A 12,497-nucleotide genomic window follows, 5' to 3' on the forward strand; every position below is an offset into this window, starting at 1 on the left:
TGGCAGCTCTGGCTTGTTCAGCAGCAATCCTGCAGCTGACTCAGCGGCGCTTTGATAAACACAATCAATAACAGATTTAACCCCAAAGCGGAGCGGTTCCGAGCATTTAACCCTCCGTGCGCCGCAGCAGCAGCAGCAGCAGCGTTTGAAGGGCCCAGCTGCTCGCAGGAGGATCCAGGAATGCTGACTGATAATCCACGGCTCTCCGCCTTTTTGCGTGGATTCTCCTCCACCTCCACGCCTCCTGGACGCAGGGCAACGCAGATTAAGCGGAGACAGATCCAGACGCGCAGAATAAAACCCAGAACCTTTTTTTTTCTCTCTCTCTCTCTTCCTGTTAACGAGCAGATGTTCTGCAGCCCGTCGGTCCAAAACGCTCTCCTGTCAGCAGACACCGCGATCGGCCGCGATTCCCCCTGGAAACGCGGGGACTAAAGAGAGCGCACTCCGCTCCGGCGTCCTTACCAGACACGGGGATCCAGCTGCTGGTTCCGCTCCGTCCAGGCTCCGGCGGCTCCGCTCCGGGTTCGGTTCGGCTCGGCTCGGGGATCCGACCTGCGGCGGCTCTGTGCGCGCAGCTCAGGCGGCTTCTGCTTGACGTTGGAAGTCAGCCCACTGCTTCCTGTGACATCACCGTGGAGTGGAGTGGACCGGAGAGCCCACAGCTGAGGAGCTGCAAGCCGAGTGGACACTTTCACCCACCCACTCCCACGCTCTGCATGCAGGCTTATTCTGGGCGGGTTTTAACCCAGAGTGTCAGTTTGATCCAGAAACACGGAGCGTTCTGCAGCTGCTGATGTTCAGGCTGATCCAAAGGAGAGGTTCTGGACAAAAGCCTTAAACTGGCCCTAGTTCCTTTAGATGTAATGTTTAAAATAGCTGTTGATCAGAAGTTCTGCAGGATCTCTGAAGGTTTTATTTGGACTTTCACTGCTTTCGCACTCATTTTACTACCTGCCTTTGACATAAAATATCAGAATGTAGCCATAAAGAACTTGAGGAAACAGGTTCTGAACCAGATGTCCACCAGGAGTCACAGGGGTCAGGATAAACCCGGTGTTTATATCCTGCTCAGGATATAAATCTACATTATAGAGTCAGGTTGAATAGAGAACAAATCCTTAAAAATATATCATAGAATTTTAACTCTATTTCAGACTTTCCTCCCAATCCAATTTTAAACATGATTTTAGTTTTTTACAGTTATTTTCTATATATCTGGGTGTTTCAGGGACTAACATTCTGCATTTAATTGAAAGGATAAAAACACAGAATGAGGAGGAGATTTTTAGACCTTAAAGTGTTTAATAAATTAGTTGTAATTATTTTTAGTTATGTCTTTTGTTATTAGCTACAGTGACAAGCCCTTCCGACATGGAACGGACCCCGAGGCAGACCGAGGACTAACTGAGGGAACTAAATATTCCCCATCAGGTAATACTGCTGATTCTGGGTTTACTTCCTCTTAGCTCTGCAAACCAAACTCAGACAGGGAGAAAACAGGAGCTGGACGGATGGATTTACTAATGCAAAACTAAAAGTTTACCAACAAAAGTCATGAAATTGTAAAATGCTGAATTGAAGAACGCGCAAATGCTGATGTCTGTTTATGAATCATCTTGTTGGAGCTCGATGGATGGGAACAAACCTGTTTTTCTGATATGTTGCTGGAGATTCAGTTAAAAACTGGACTGAAATAGACCAGACAGTCGACTGAAGCAGTGAAATGCAGCCAAAGAAAATCTGTGAAGGACCTTCAGAGGGACCGGAGAACCGGTGACCCTGACCTCTTCAAACCCAACGAAGCTGTTGCATTGTCACGTGGAAGCATACGTGATAAGAAATGTTCCTTGGATCCCTGAAGACATCACAGAATAGATGAGGGATGCTTTGTTGTTTCTAGAGCAGCTCTTAAAGATTAGGTCAGTTTTACTTGACACAACAAAAATGATCAGAACTTATTAATGTTATTTGTATTATATCTTCAAATATAACATATTTTTAAACAGTTACAGAAGTACAGGTTTTGAGTGACGCATTTTAAAACCATCAGCATGTAAACAGCTGGAAATGACCCTTTGCGGTTTGTTTAGAAATGATTGCAGCTTCCACTGCAGGAAATTACCTCAGTGTAAAAATAGGACATTAATTCAGGATAAAAGAGCAAAAATATGTAAAGGGGTTTTAATGCTAAGGGGTTAGTAATCATTAGCAGATTATTTATTTACCTCAATCGTCAGTTGAATTCTGCTGCATTATGTCAAGCAATTATTATTTTTATTCCCTCACTGCTTCTCTGTGATCTGATTTAATCTGTTTATTGGGCAGATATTTGAAGTTCTACACCCTATCTGTTAGCTGGAAAGAAAATCAACTTATCCATTGATTAGATTTATTATCTAATGTCTCACATTTCAGACTTTGAAGTGAGAGCCAGGAACTCTGGACTTTCTTGAAGAGACACTGCCCCCTGGTGTTCATCCTGCTGTAGCGCTCGATCACGCAGCTGAATGACAACAAAGCAAGTTTGAAAAGATTTTTTTGGTTTATTTCGATCAGTAAATGAAGTCATTTAACAAAACATCAATCAGCGGCTGATATCCGCAGACAGTAAATATGAATCAGAGAAGAATATTTAAACAAAATCACTGAACAAACATCTGCTGCAGCTTTAAAGCTTTGTACCAAACTGTGGCGAGAATACAAAAAAACAAAAAACGTGCAGTTAAAACACACAGAAACAAAAATAATATGAATAATTCAGACTCTCTAAAGGCAAAGCACTGGAATATTTGTATACAGACTTAAAATCAAGACAAAAAAATCCCAAATCCCTATTTAATTTTTTTTCTGAATAGATTTTTAGGTTGTTGTTTTCTTCCGTCTTAGATGTTTGCTTGGTGAATAACTTCAGATCAGGCCTTTTCTTCTTCATCTTAAAAAATCATGACACTATTTAGTTTTTTCCCCCATATAGTAATAAAACCTTTTTAAATGAGCTGAAGTGTTTTCAATTATTATCGTACAGACATAATGTGAATCCGATCAGAACCCAAACTAAATTGTTCCTTAAAGCTGTTTCAGTTGTGTTAAAATAAGCAAAAATAAAGAAAGCCTGAAACCAGAAGCAAGAAGTGATTTCATGGTCAAAAGGAGCTCAAGGTTACAAAGAAGTGATGCTGCGTTCAGACCAAACGCCTTTTCAGCATCTAAAATGTGTCTAAAACGTCTAAAACGCCTCAACTTGGACGCTTGTGCACATAAAAGTCTGACACGCTGTCTAGAGCCTCAACGCTCCTGTTGTTTTCCTCTGCTGGACACTTTGGAAAATTGTGGATGAAATCAAGAGTGGCTTGGCTTTACTAACTGAATCATATAAAATAATCTGCACCGTGTCTGAAATTAGAAATAATTCAGAGACGTTGTGAGTTTGGTGAGTTTCCTACTGCAGGAGCTGCACGCTAACGAGGGTCGATTCAGCGCTTTTTACGCCTCACCCAGCCCAGTTAGACAACCTGCTGGCTGGCATCGGTTGTCTCTCGCCAGGACAACTACAGGCATCCCTCCATCTGTCTCAGGTTAGTGGACATCATTCAGGAGGCTTGATGTTAACATTTATCAAGGATAAGAAATAAAAATATTTTTCCTTTTGGGGAATCTCCCACTACGTCACATAGCAGTCTCTCTGATTGGTTGAAAGTTCAGATTTTCCAACTCTTGCGTCGGACGCTCTAGCGGCGCTTAACGTGCATCAAGCCAAACAGGCAAAACGTGCTGAAAGCTTAAAAACGAGCAGCGCAAGATGTCTGAAAGCCCCTTGAGGAGCGTCCACCGTTGACTTTGGATGTAAACTTGATGCTCAAAAAGCATTTGCTCTGAACGCAGCATAAGACTTCTGTCTTGTGTGCATATTTCTATTTCTCTTCTAAAAGCAGTCCATTCTTGTGTAAAGGTTTTATTTCTTCGGACTGCTGTAATCTGCACCAGCAGTCCTGGCTCTTTTAATTGTTTCCAGTCCAAAGCTTGAACCCGGTCAGACAGGCCTAACGTAAAGCTGTATCTTTAAAGTCATTCTGTTTCACTCTGCATCCTGTTGCAGAGTAAAAAAAAAAAGCAATCAATATCAGAAAAAAAGAAAACAGTAACTGGTATAAAGACACAACTCACTGTGTGTGATTTCAAATTAAATCCTATTAAAATCTGAGATTTTCAGAAGAAAACCTGAGTGACAAAGACTCGATAAGCTGTTAACATTTCAAAAGAAAACAGATGGAGCTAAAACTATAATACAGAGATAATTACAATGCTGCCCCCTGCTGGAGCTCTGCAGGGCAGAGTGCTCAGACTGAGCGGTTCAGAATTCTGTCAATGTTTTTCTTCCTTATTGGGATCATCTTCTTCCTGTCACCTGCAACAGAATCAAGTGAGATAAAACGATGAAGACCAACAAGAGCCTCTTCATCAGTAGAAACTGAGCCAGTGTGTTTAATGCCGGTCAAAGCGCTTTACCCTTTTTGCTTCTGATGCACTTGTGGTAGCAATGTTTGCGGAGCTCAAAGTTGTTCTGGTTTCCTCCACAGCCGCTGTAGGTAAACATCTGGCACCTCCTGATTTTTGGGTTGTAGGCGTACCTCTTGAGAGCGCCGCTGCACGTTCCGCTCTCGATGGGACTGAAGCAGATCTCTGAGGTGCTGAAGCCTGGAAAATTCACAAAGAGACAGAGTTACAGCTTCTTTACTGACACAAAGGTAAATGTGTATTAAAGCAATAAATTTAAGTCAGATTACATAAATATCCCATTAAATAAATGTTTGGGTACATTATTGTGAAGCAGATATCAAATTGAGTTTCACAGGTATTGATATTCATGAAAATGTGTATAAAATAAATGTAACTCAAGCATTTTTTTTAATTAAAAACCTTAAATTTAATCCCTGACTGCCATGATCTCCAGGTGTTTGGGTTTTCATTGGTTTCTATGTGTTTGTTCTTGTTTATATTCTCTAGTTGCTGCCATTTTAGTTATTTTATGCTTTGGTTTCTCAGTTTATTCTATGTGCATGTTGTGCCCCCCCGTACGTTCTGAGGGTCAAGCAGCACCTGCTGCTTATTGATAAGACTAGACTAAGGCATAAGGCTGCGGAAACACTAGAAAAAGTCACACCAATAGTCACTAGCCTTTAAAGGGAATTAAAGTCTTCATAAACTTAGCAACAATATCGCTAGTTGGCAACAGCTACTTTTCTAACTTCCTGTAGCACCGGCTGTGCTGCGCTGCTCATGCTAGCTTGTGATTTACCAAGTTTTCAGTTTGTATTTTTTTTTTATTTATTTCCTCCTCTGCAGTTTATGAATCCTAATCACATCCTAAACTGTGTTCCTGTTGCTGATTGGTTAGCCAGACAGACTTGTTCATCAGTTAATTAAGCAGTCGGGCTAACTACTGCCAGCAATGAAATCTGGTAACAATCCTGTTTTTTTTTTTGTTTTTTTTGCACGGTAGCATCAAGTGTGCATGTCCTGGACAGTTGTATGTTGGCAGATTTAATGCAGTGAAAACCTTTAAAGGTGTAGCCATCCCCATGGTTTACATACACGGCAGCCATATTGGATTTTGAGGTCTACTTGGTGAGAAAACAGCAGCTTCAGGGATGGTTCCAGTTTATTTTTTCCTACTTAGAACCTGGACTTTTTCTACCCAGAGTAGTAATCAAAGAAAACATGCCAACATTTCAGCCTTTTGGTCTTCATCTGAGCATAGACAGTTTCTTCCTTCAGCTGATATTCTGCATGTCCAATTGTCTGTTTCAGAAAAAAAAAACTTCGTAGCTGTGTACTGAGTGTTGCTGCTCTAGAAAAAAAGGTGATTGTTTTTTCAAGAATCAAAAGTCAGCCATCTTTCCTTCATCTCTGACCAGTTCTCCAGATCGAGCAGCTTGAAGACATCTTGAGACTACGATGGAGCCACCACCTCACCCTCCCTTTATTCTCTCGTCAGCTTAAAGCCAAACATGTATCAGCACAGAACCTTGCTCAATGTGAGACTCTTCAGAACTTTTTGGTGACCCCAAACCATTTTGTTTGTGCTTTTCTTGTGAGGTGCTCTAGTGAACAATGATGGCTCCGTTGTTGGCTGTTAATCTTACGTCCTCCTCCACAGTCACGTTTGTCCTCTTTGTTGCTACTCTGATTGATGTTCCTGCGCCTGGACCGTGACTCTTGGTTTTTAATAGTCTACACTGACAGCTTCGTTCTGGTAAAATACAACTTTCCATTTTATGAAGCGGCTCTCCTCTGTGGGACGAAGAGTTGTTTTTATGTGGTTTATCACCGGCTCTGAGGCTGTATTTCTCCAGAACCTTATCCCTGACCTTTTTGGAGAGCCGCTTGTTCTTCGTTGCTATAGTTGCTCCTGTAAGACTCGGGGACAAGGCGATTACACAGAACTTTTTGGGAACTGCTGAAGAGACTCAAAAGCAGAAGTTGTTGATTTAGAAAATAGAAGAAAACTGGTGGGTATGTATGTGCACACGTGTTTTTTTAGTCGGTTGATGAAAAAGGTGGCAAAGAAATTATGATTTTAAGCAACTATAACTCTGCAGCCTTCATCTGAACAAGAAGCAGAATCATAATTCAGTTGTCAAAGAGCTTTTAAGGGCCAATTAGTTGGCTTTCTGTGCAAATGATGTAGAGATGTTTGAAAAGAGAAGTAATGACCACCTGAAATATAGGCTCCGATGTATTAGGGCTTCAAAAAACTAATTTAAGCTACACAAGGTTGTGAAAACTCAGGTGGAACAGTACACCAGCCATTAAACTTCATTATTCTGAGTTCCACAAAGGTTTGTGAAGTGAGTTGGTCCAATCTTCTTTCCAGCTGTTCAGTTCATTGAAGTTAGCAGACATTTGATGACCATCCATCACCGACTGATGGACAGCAACAAATGCACGTGTGTGTTCAATCAAAAGGTTCCAAGAATAAACCTGTTCCTCCCCATTTAGCCACAAGGTGTCACTCTTTTACTTCTGGATGGATGCATGTGACTCTACATGCTCTTTGGGGACTTCTCTCCTGCTCATGTTTCACTCTTTTTGATTTGAAATGTAAACTCAGCGCATTGATTAGAGACCCCGATCACAGCAACATGAGTAAAAGATCGGAGATCTCAGCATGAACTGAACAATAACGGCGAGCTGAAACGGTGGACGCCAGGACCGACTGAATCTCACCCTCACAATATTTTTGACAAGAGAGAAATTGAATTTTTTTGGAGCAATAACTCTCACTGTGTTGGCGGAGCTGGTTTCCCCTGTGCTCTCCAGCTGCGACACCAAACAGCCTTGAAAGGTGACAGCGGGGAAATATGCTCCCTCACAGCTAATATCAAGAAAATGAATAAGTGGCTCTTTGAGGAAAACGGGACGCGTGAGAGAAGCACGGATGCACTCAGCCTCTGCCCTTTGCTCCCCTTAACAACGGCGCTCCTACGAGCTGTCTGCCATCCATGCATCACTGCACCGTGTCGTTTATTTCATTTTTTAAAAAGACTTCAGGCATCACATGGTACTTTCATGAGAGAGCACGTCTCTGAGCTTATTTCATGGTGCTGTGAGGAAATGAATCCATCTCACTGCATTTATTTTTATTGTGAAATATCTTTCCTGGTCAGGCTGAATTTAATTCACACTTCGCTATCTTCAAGCAAGAAATGATTTTTGTCCATGGTCTGACACAAAAATGATGCAGACGTTTGCCCTGATGAAGTTATTTATAACTTATGGCCCGCTCCCACAATAAAGAATGAATCCAGCAAGCGAATGTTCTCTTGAAGTTCGCTAAACGTTTTATGAACGTTGGCTGCTGACCTACAGCCAATTAAAACTGTTTATTTTAGGAAAACAGCATCATTCGCCCAACGTTACCTGGACGTTCTGCTAACCTTCACTTTTTGCCAGCCACGAAATATGTGAGGAACACTGACTTAAGGTTCCAGCTACTTTCTAAAAAAAACGTAGTGAAGGTTCCCTGGATGTTACCCTAACCTTTCCGAGATACACTCCCATTACTCCTGCTCATCCACAATCATCGCCATGGCCAGCCACATGCTGCTCCCAAATATGTGTCTGCTAATGCAACCTTGCCCTGCTTGTACTGAACCACAGAAGGTATTATGCAGAGAGGGATGATGTCAGTTTTTTAACACAAAGAAGTAATAAAGCATCTTGAGCTGTGTCTGAACATCTTTGCTAATTTGTTGGCATGTTGCTATTTTAAAATGCGGTTTTACCTTCATTATTCTTAGTGTTGGCTTTATGTTAGACGGGCAATGCTAACACCCACAGCTGATTATTGATTTTTATCAGGTGCCCAAAGTACATTATTTGTATGCATGTTTTGACTGTTAAGGCAGCACAAAAACAGCTTTTCAAACTTTTGTTGCCACCTTCAAACAGAAAATAAAACATGTTTGTTTTATCCACTGAGCTATATTATACACTGGAGTGCTAATAGCCCACTGTCAGAACGAGTCGCTTTGAAGCCACCAGCCGCCATATTGGTACTCCCTATATTCCCCCAGTAACTAGGGAATATGTGCGCTACAGCATCGAATAACGAGGATTTTCTCATGTTTAGGGGGGGGGGGGCTTAAGACTTTTAAAATGTCAAATGCCATATACTTTTATGTTATGTTCTAAAACTATCAAGTACTGAGAAAGTCATGTGCTGAAATATTTTGCATTTTATCTATTTTTTATATATATATATATATATATATATATATATATATATATATATATATATATATATATATATATATATATATATATATATACACATAAACACATACTTATATATGCATATAAACATATATATATATATAATATGAATAACGTAAAATATTTCAGCACCTAATTTCCTAGTAGTTGATAGTGTTAGTACATCCACCGACTGTAGAATTACCTGTAAAATGTTTTCACACAGAGCCAGAAAACTGCTTGTTGTTGCTACCAAATCCTATGGGATTCTGTGAGAGTAGGGAGTAGCAAGATGGCGGCCAGTGACTTCAGTTTTTCTGCAAAATCAGCACTCCAGTGTATTATATAGCTCAGTGGTTTTATCCTCAACACATTGAAGACTGATAACTTTATTTAAATCCTTTTAACCCCAAACAGCTAAATATGGCAACCCACAACAGTTTTAGATGTCTGCTACTATAGTTCGCCCAGTTTAGTGATTAATTGAATGAACACGTCAAATTGCTCTGACAAAAGATGAAGCTACTTGTCACCAGCAGGTATCAGAAAACTTTGCATTTGTTTGGCTGCAGGTTATGAATTCAAATCATTATTCTGAGGCCTAATCTACACATAAACACTTTAAAATCTTTATTCTTTATCTTTTTTTAGACCATTCAATGCAGAATGCAGGAAAATGTGTTGTTTTTTTACCTGATGGGAATTTAAAAATGTTCCTCAACTGGAAATATAAATTATGCATTTATGTCAAAAAGTACTAACTGAACTAATTTAATTTATGTTAATAACGAATTCCTGAGCTAAACAGGAAGTGTCTTTGTAATGTGATTTATTTCTAAAAATCAATACAAAATCATGTACTGCATTTTAATTAGGGAGAAATCTGCGTTCATCGTCATAAATTTCAGCTGGCATGCATAACTTATTCAGAGCCAATACGAGCTGACGACCCACAAATGTCCCTGGTGGTTAAATCAAACGCACCCCATAACGGGAAAATATGAACAATAATCATTTACTGAAATTAGTTTATCGGCTTACTTCCACCTCTAATTACATGAGATAAAGACTGCTGGACACTCAAACCCTGAGTTCAGGCTGAGCCGCAGCGACTCAGCAGCAGAATAAGCTGCAGACTGGATTTCCCATCAGGTAGCTGACACCATCACAACCTTTCATCATAGATAAATCATCAGATGCAGTAATTACAACATGACAAAGATTCCTGGCTGATGGTGGCTGATCCGAGGAACATTTAAAGACATTAAATATTAACTTTAATCTGACCCTTGTCTGATTCAATAATCACAAGGAAACCTTTTCTTACCATTTGCTGATGGATTGGAAACATTTGGCTGGACCTGGGGTTCGCTCACAATCAGCTCTTCTGCAAAATAAAAAACATATTAAGGGATCAACAAATAAAACAGGAAGATAACCTAATGACAACTTAGCTGAGTTGTAAGAAATTAATGTATTATAGTGCATTTTACTCCTGCTGTTTATATACAGCAGGAGTACAGCTGTGGGTGTTTAGTGCATCATAAAGCTTTTTAAGCTGGAATTAAATTAAAGCTTTTAAAGCTGGAATTAAATTAAACAAACTGAACAAAACACTGGGACAGATCAACAGGTTGTGTCTTTTCTGAAAGTAACAACGTTCAGGATTAAGTTTGCCCCCGATGGTGAAGAAACCGCCTCGTTGACAACATATCTAGAGGAGTTACAATTTCAAAATTCAGGGAATGGAGCATTTAAATTGATCACTGGGTGATTTAAGAAGCTCACTCCTACGCAAATAAAGCCGTTATTTACTTCCTTAAAAAACACGTCAGACTATATCACTTGAGGATGCTGGAAATGTTGCCTCAAGGGGCAAGTTTGAAAAACTAAAGAATACCTTGCTGGAGATGACAGAGACTATTCGTAATTTGTGTGAATAAGTTTTTAGAGTACGATGTGTTCAATTGACAGGATGAAGCAGCACAAGTTTACAAGTAAACCCCACTGTGGGGGAGGAGGATTAAACTGTCAAACAGTCACTGTTTGTTTCTTTGTTGATTCAGCAGATGCCATAAATCAGGCGACTACTTTATGGCGCTGCCGGAGCATCTCTTAACGCATACTGATCTGAAAACACAAGAGGAACAGCGGAGTGTATCTACAGCCCTCCTTATACTCTAATGAACAAACGTTGGCAAAGATCTACGATTATCTGCTGAAAGAACTGATTTGACAACGAGAATTCACAGATTTAAGTCACCGTGATGAGTCACATGATAAAACGCAAAGATGGGACTTTTATGCCTCACCCCATTCAATGTGCATTTTATGAGGTGCCGTTTTTAAAATTCTGTGAATTTAGTTAAAGTTAATCAGTCAAACTGATTTACAAAGCTTTGCTCTTTGCAAATTACAGCCTTTATTTACAGTCTTACAAAGCAGGCCTTTAATTTATTTGCCTGGTGGAGCTGCAGTAGTTGCTGCAGGAGGCACATATTACACAACTGGGAAAAAGACGGTTGAAGGTGACCCTATTTTTCAGCTGAATAAATTAATTTGAAAGTTTTTTAAATTAATGAAAAAAAACATTATGAGCAGATATCACTTACCAATCCTATTTAACAGAATCTGAATTCTCTAATAAAATAGCCTGCACTAGTACACATAACGTTCCATACAAAAGAGAACATTATCTGTAGAACACACTACTTTCTGATTTACAACTAAAAGCCAATTTGTCTGATAAGGACAAATATATTGTTTTTATTTAAACTATCAGTAATGACAAACTAAGCCAAAGGCTATGCTGAAAGCTAAACTAAATTCTAAGCTAATGTTGCGTTCCATTTGCAGTCGGATCTCAGAAATCTCGTCTTGCGATCGGAAATATCAACTGTAACGCTATAGTCAGACTTTCCCCTCGGAAAGTCAGAGAAATGTTTTTAAGGCTGATTGTCGGATCAAATATGGCCGCTCCTCGCATCAACAACAGTAGGCTGTGATAAAACATGTTTATTGTGACATAGTTACACAGACAAAGTTATAATAGTGCGTCTAAAATCAATGGTACATGTAGCGCTGCAACTCTGAACTGAACAAATAAAAAGTGTTGTTTGCATGTGGAATGTACAGCTTTAAGAGTTACTGCGAACAAAACAACAGCTGTCGCCATATTGGAATCCTAACCTGTTTTTTTTTTTTTTTTTTTGGAACCCCTAATTCTTCGATTGTGTTAACTGGAACGGTTTTTTACTCAGATTAACCCCATTCCCAGCTCCTATTTTCCATTTCCGAGTCAAGTGGAATGCAACATAAATTCTGAGCTAAGTTAAACCTAAGCTAATAGCTAAGCTAACAGCTAAGCTAACTGCTAAGCTAACAGCATGCTCGCCTCTTCTTCTACTACTCTGTCTGTAACGCTAACAGAAGCACCACCAGCTATCATAATAGCTGTTGCTGTGTGAAACATTTAGACCTCCTTCATAAAACGCTGAAAACGGGGACTTTTCCGGGGGACAGCTTTAGTCGGAGACAGGTCATAAAATGGGGACTGCCCCCGGAAATAGGGGCCTTCTGGTCACTGTAACCTTCACGTAAAAAAATTATGATAAAAACTACAATGAAATAAAACTAATTTAAGCATCCCATTTTAAAACAATAGCCCTACTTTTATCCCGTATTTTCCGAGTGGTCTTGAATGCAGTACCACCTTGTTCATGAAAACGCAGCTGAAATTA

The 12,497-nt window shown here is 40.0% G+C and overlaps 2 protein-coding genes across 2 annotated transcripts in view; both read right to left on the minus strand.

Moving 5' to 3' along the window:
- calcrla (calcitonin receptor-like a) overlaps nt 1–720 on the minus strand; it is a 41,861-nt gene extending 41,141 nt beyond the window's left edge. Inside the window, exon 1 of the mRNA XM_036139641.1 lies at nt 466–720. The gene's annotated coding sequence lies outside the window, so the exon portion shown is untranslated. The remainder of the gene's footprint in view (nt 1–465) is intronic.
- A 1,806-nt stretch (nt 721–2,526) lies between these two features.
- tfpia (tissue factor pathway inhibitor a) overlaps nt 2,527–12,497 on the minus strand; it is a 39,166-nt gene continuing 29,195 nt past the window's right edge. The window contains exons 5-7 of the mRNA XM_012880895.3: nt 10,085–10,144; nt 4,510–4,698; nt 2,527–4,408 (exon numbers count right to left, since the gene is read on the minus strand). Coding sequence (XP_012736349.3) covers nt 4,341–4,408; nt 4,510–4,698; nt 10,085–10,144 — 317 coding nt within the window. The 3' untranslated portion in view covers nt 2,527–4,340. The remainder of the gene's footprint in view (nt 4,409–4,509; nt 4,699–10,084; nt 10,145–12,497) is intronic.

The sequence above is a fragment of the Fundulus heteroclitus genome, chromosome 7 (genome assembly GCF_011125445.2).
Source record: "Fundulus heteroclitus isolate FHET01 chromosome 7, MU-UCD_Fhet_4.1, whole genome shotgun sequence".
Taxonomy (NCBI): domain Eukaryota; kingdom Metazoa; phylum Chordata; class Actinopteri; order Cyprinodontiformes; family Fundulidae; genus Fundulus; species Fundulus heteroclitus.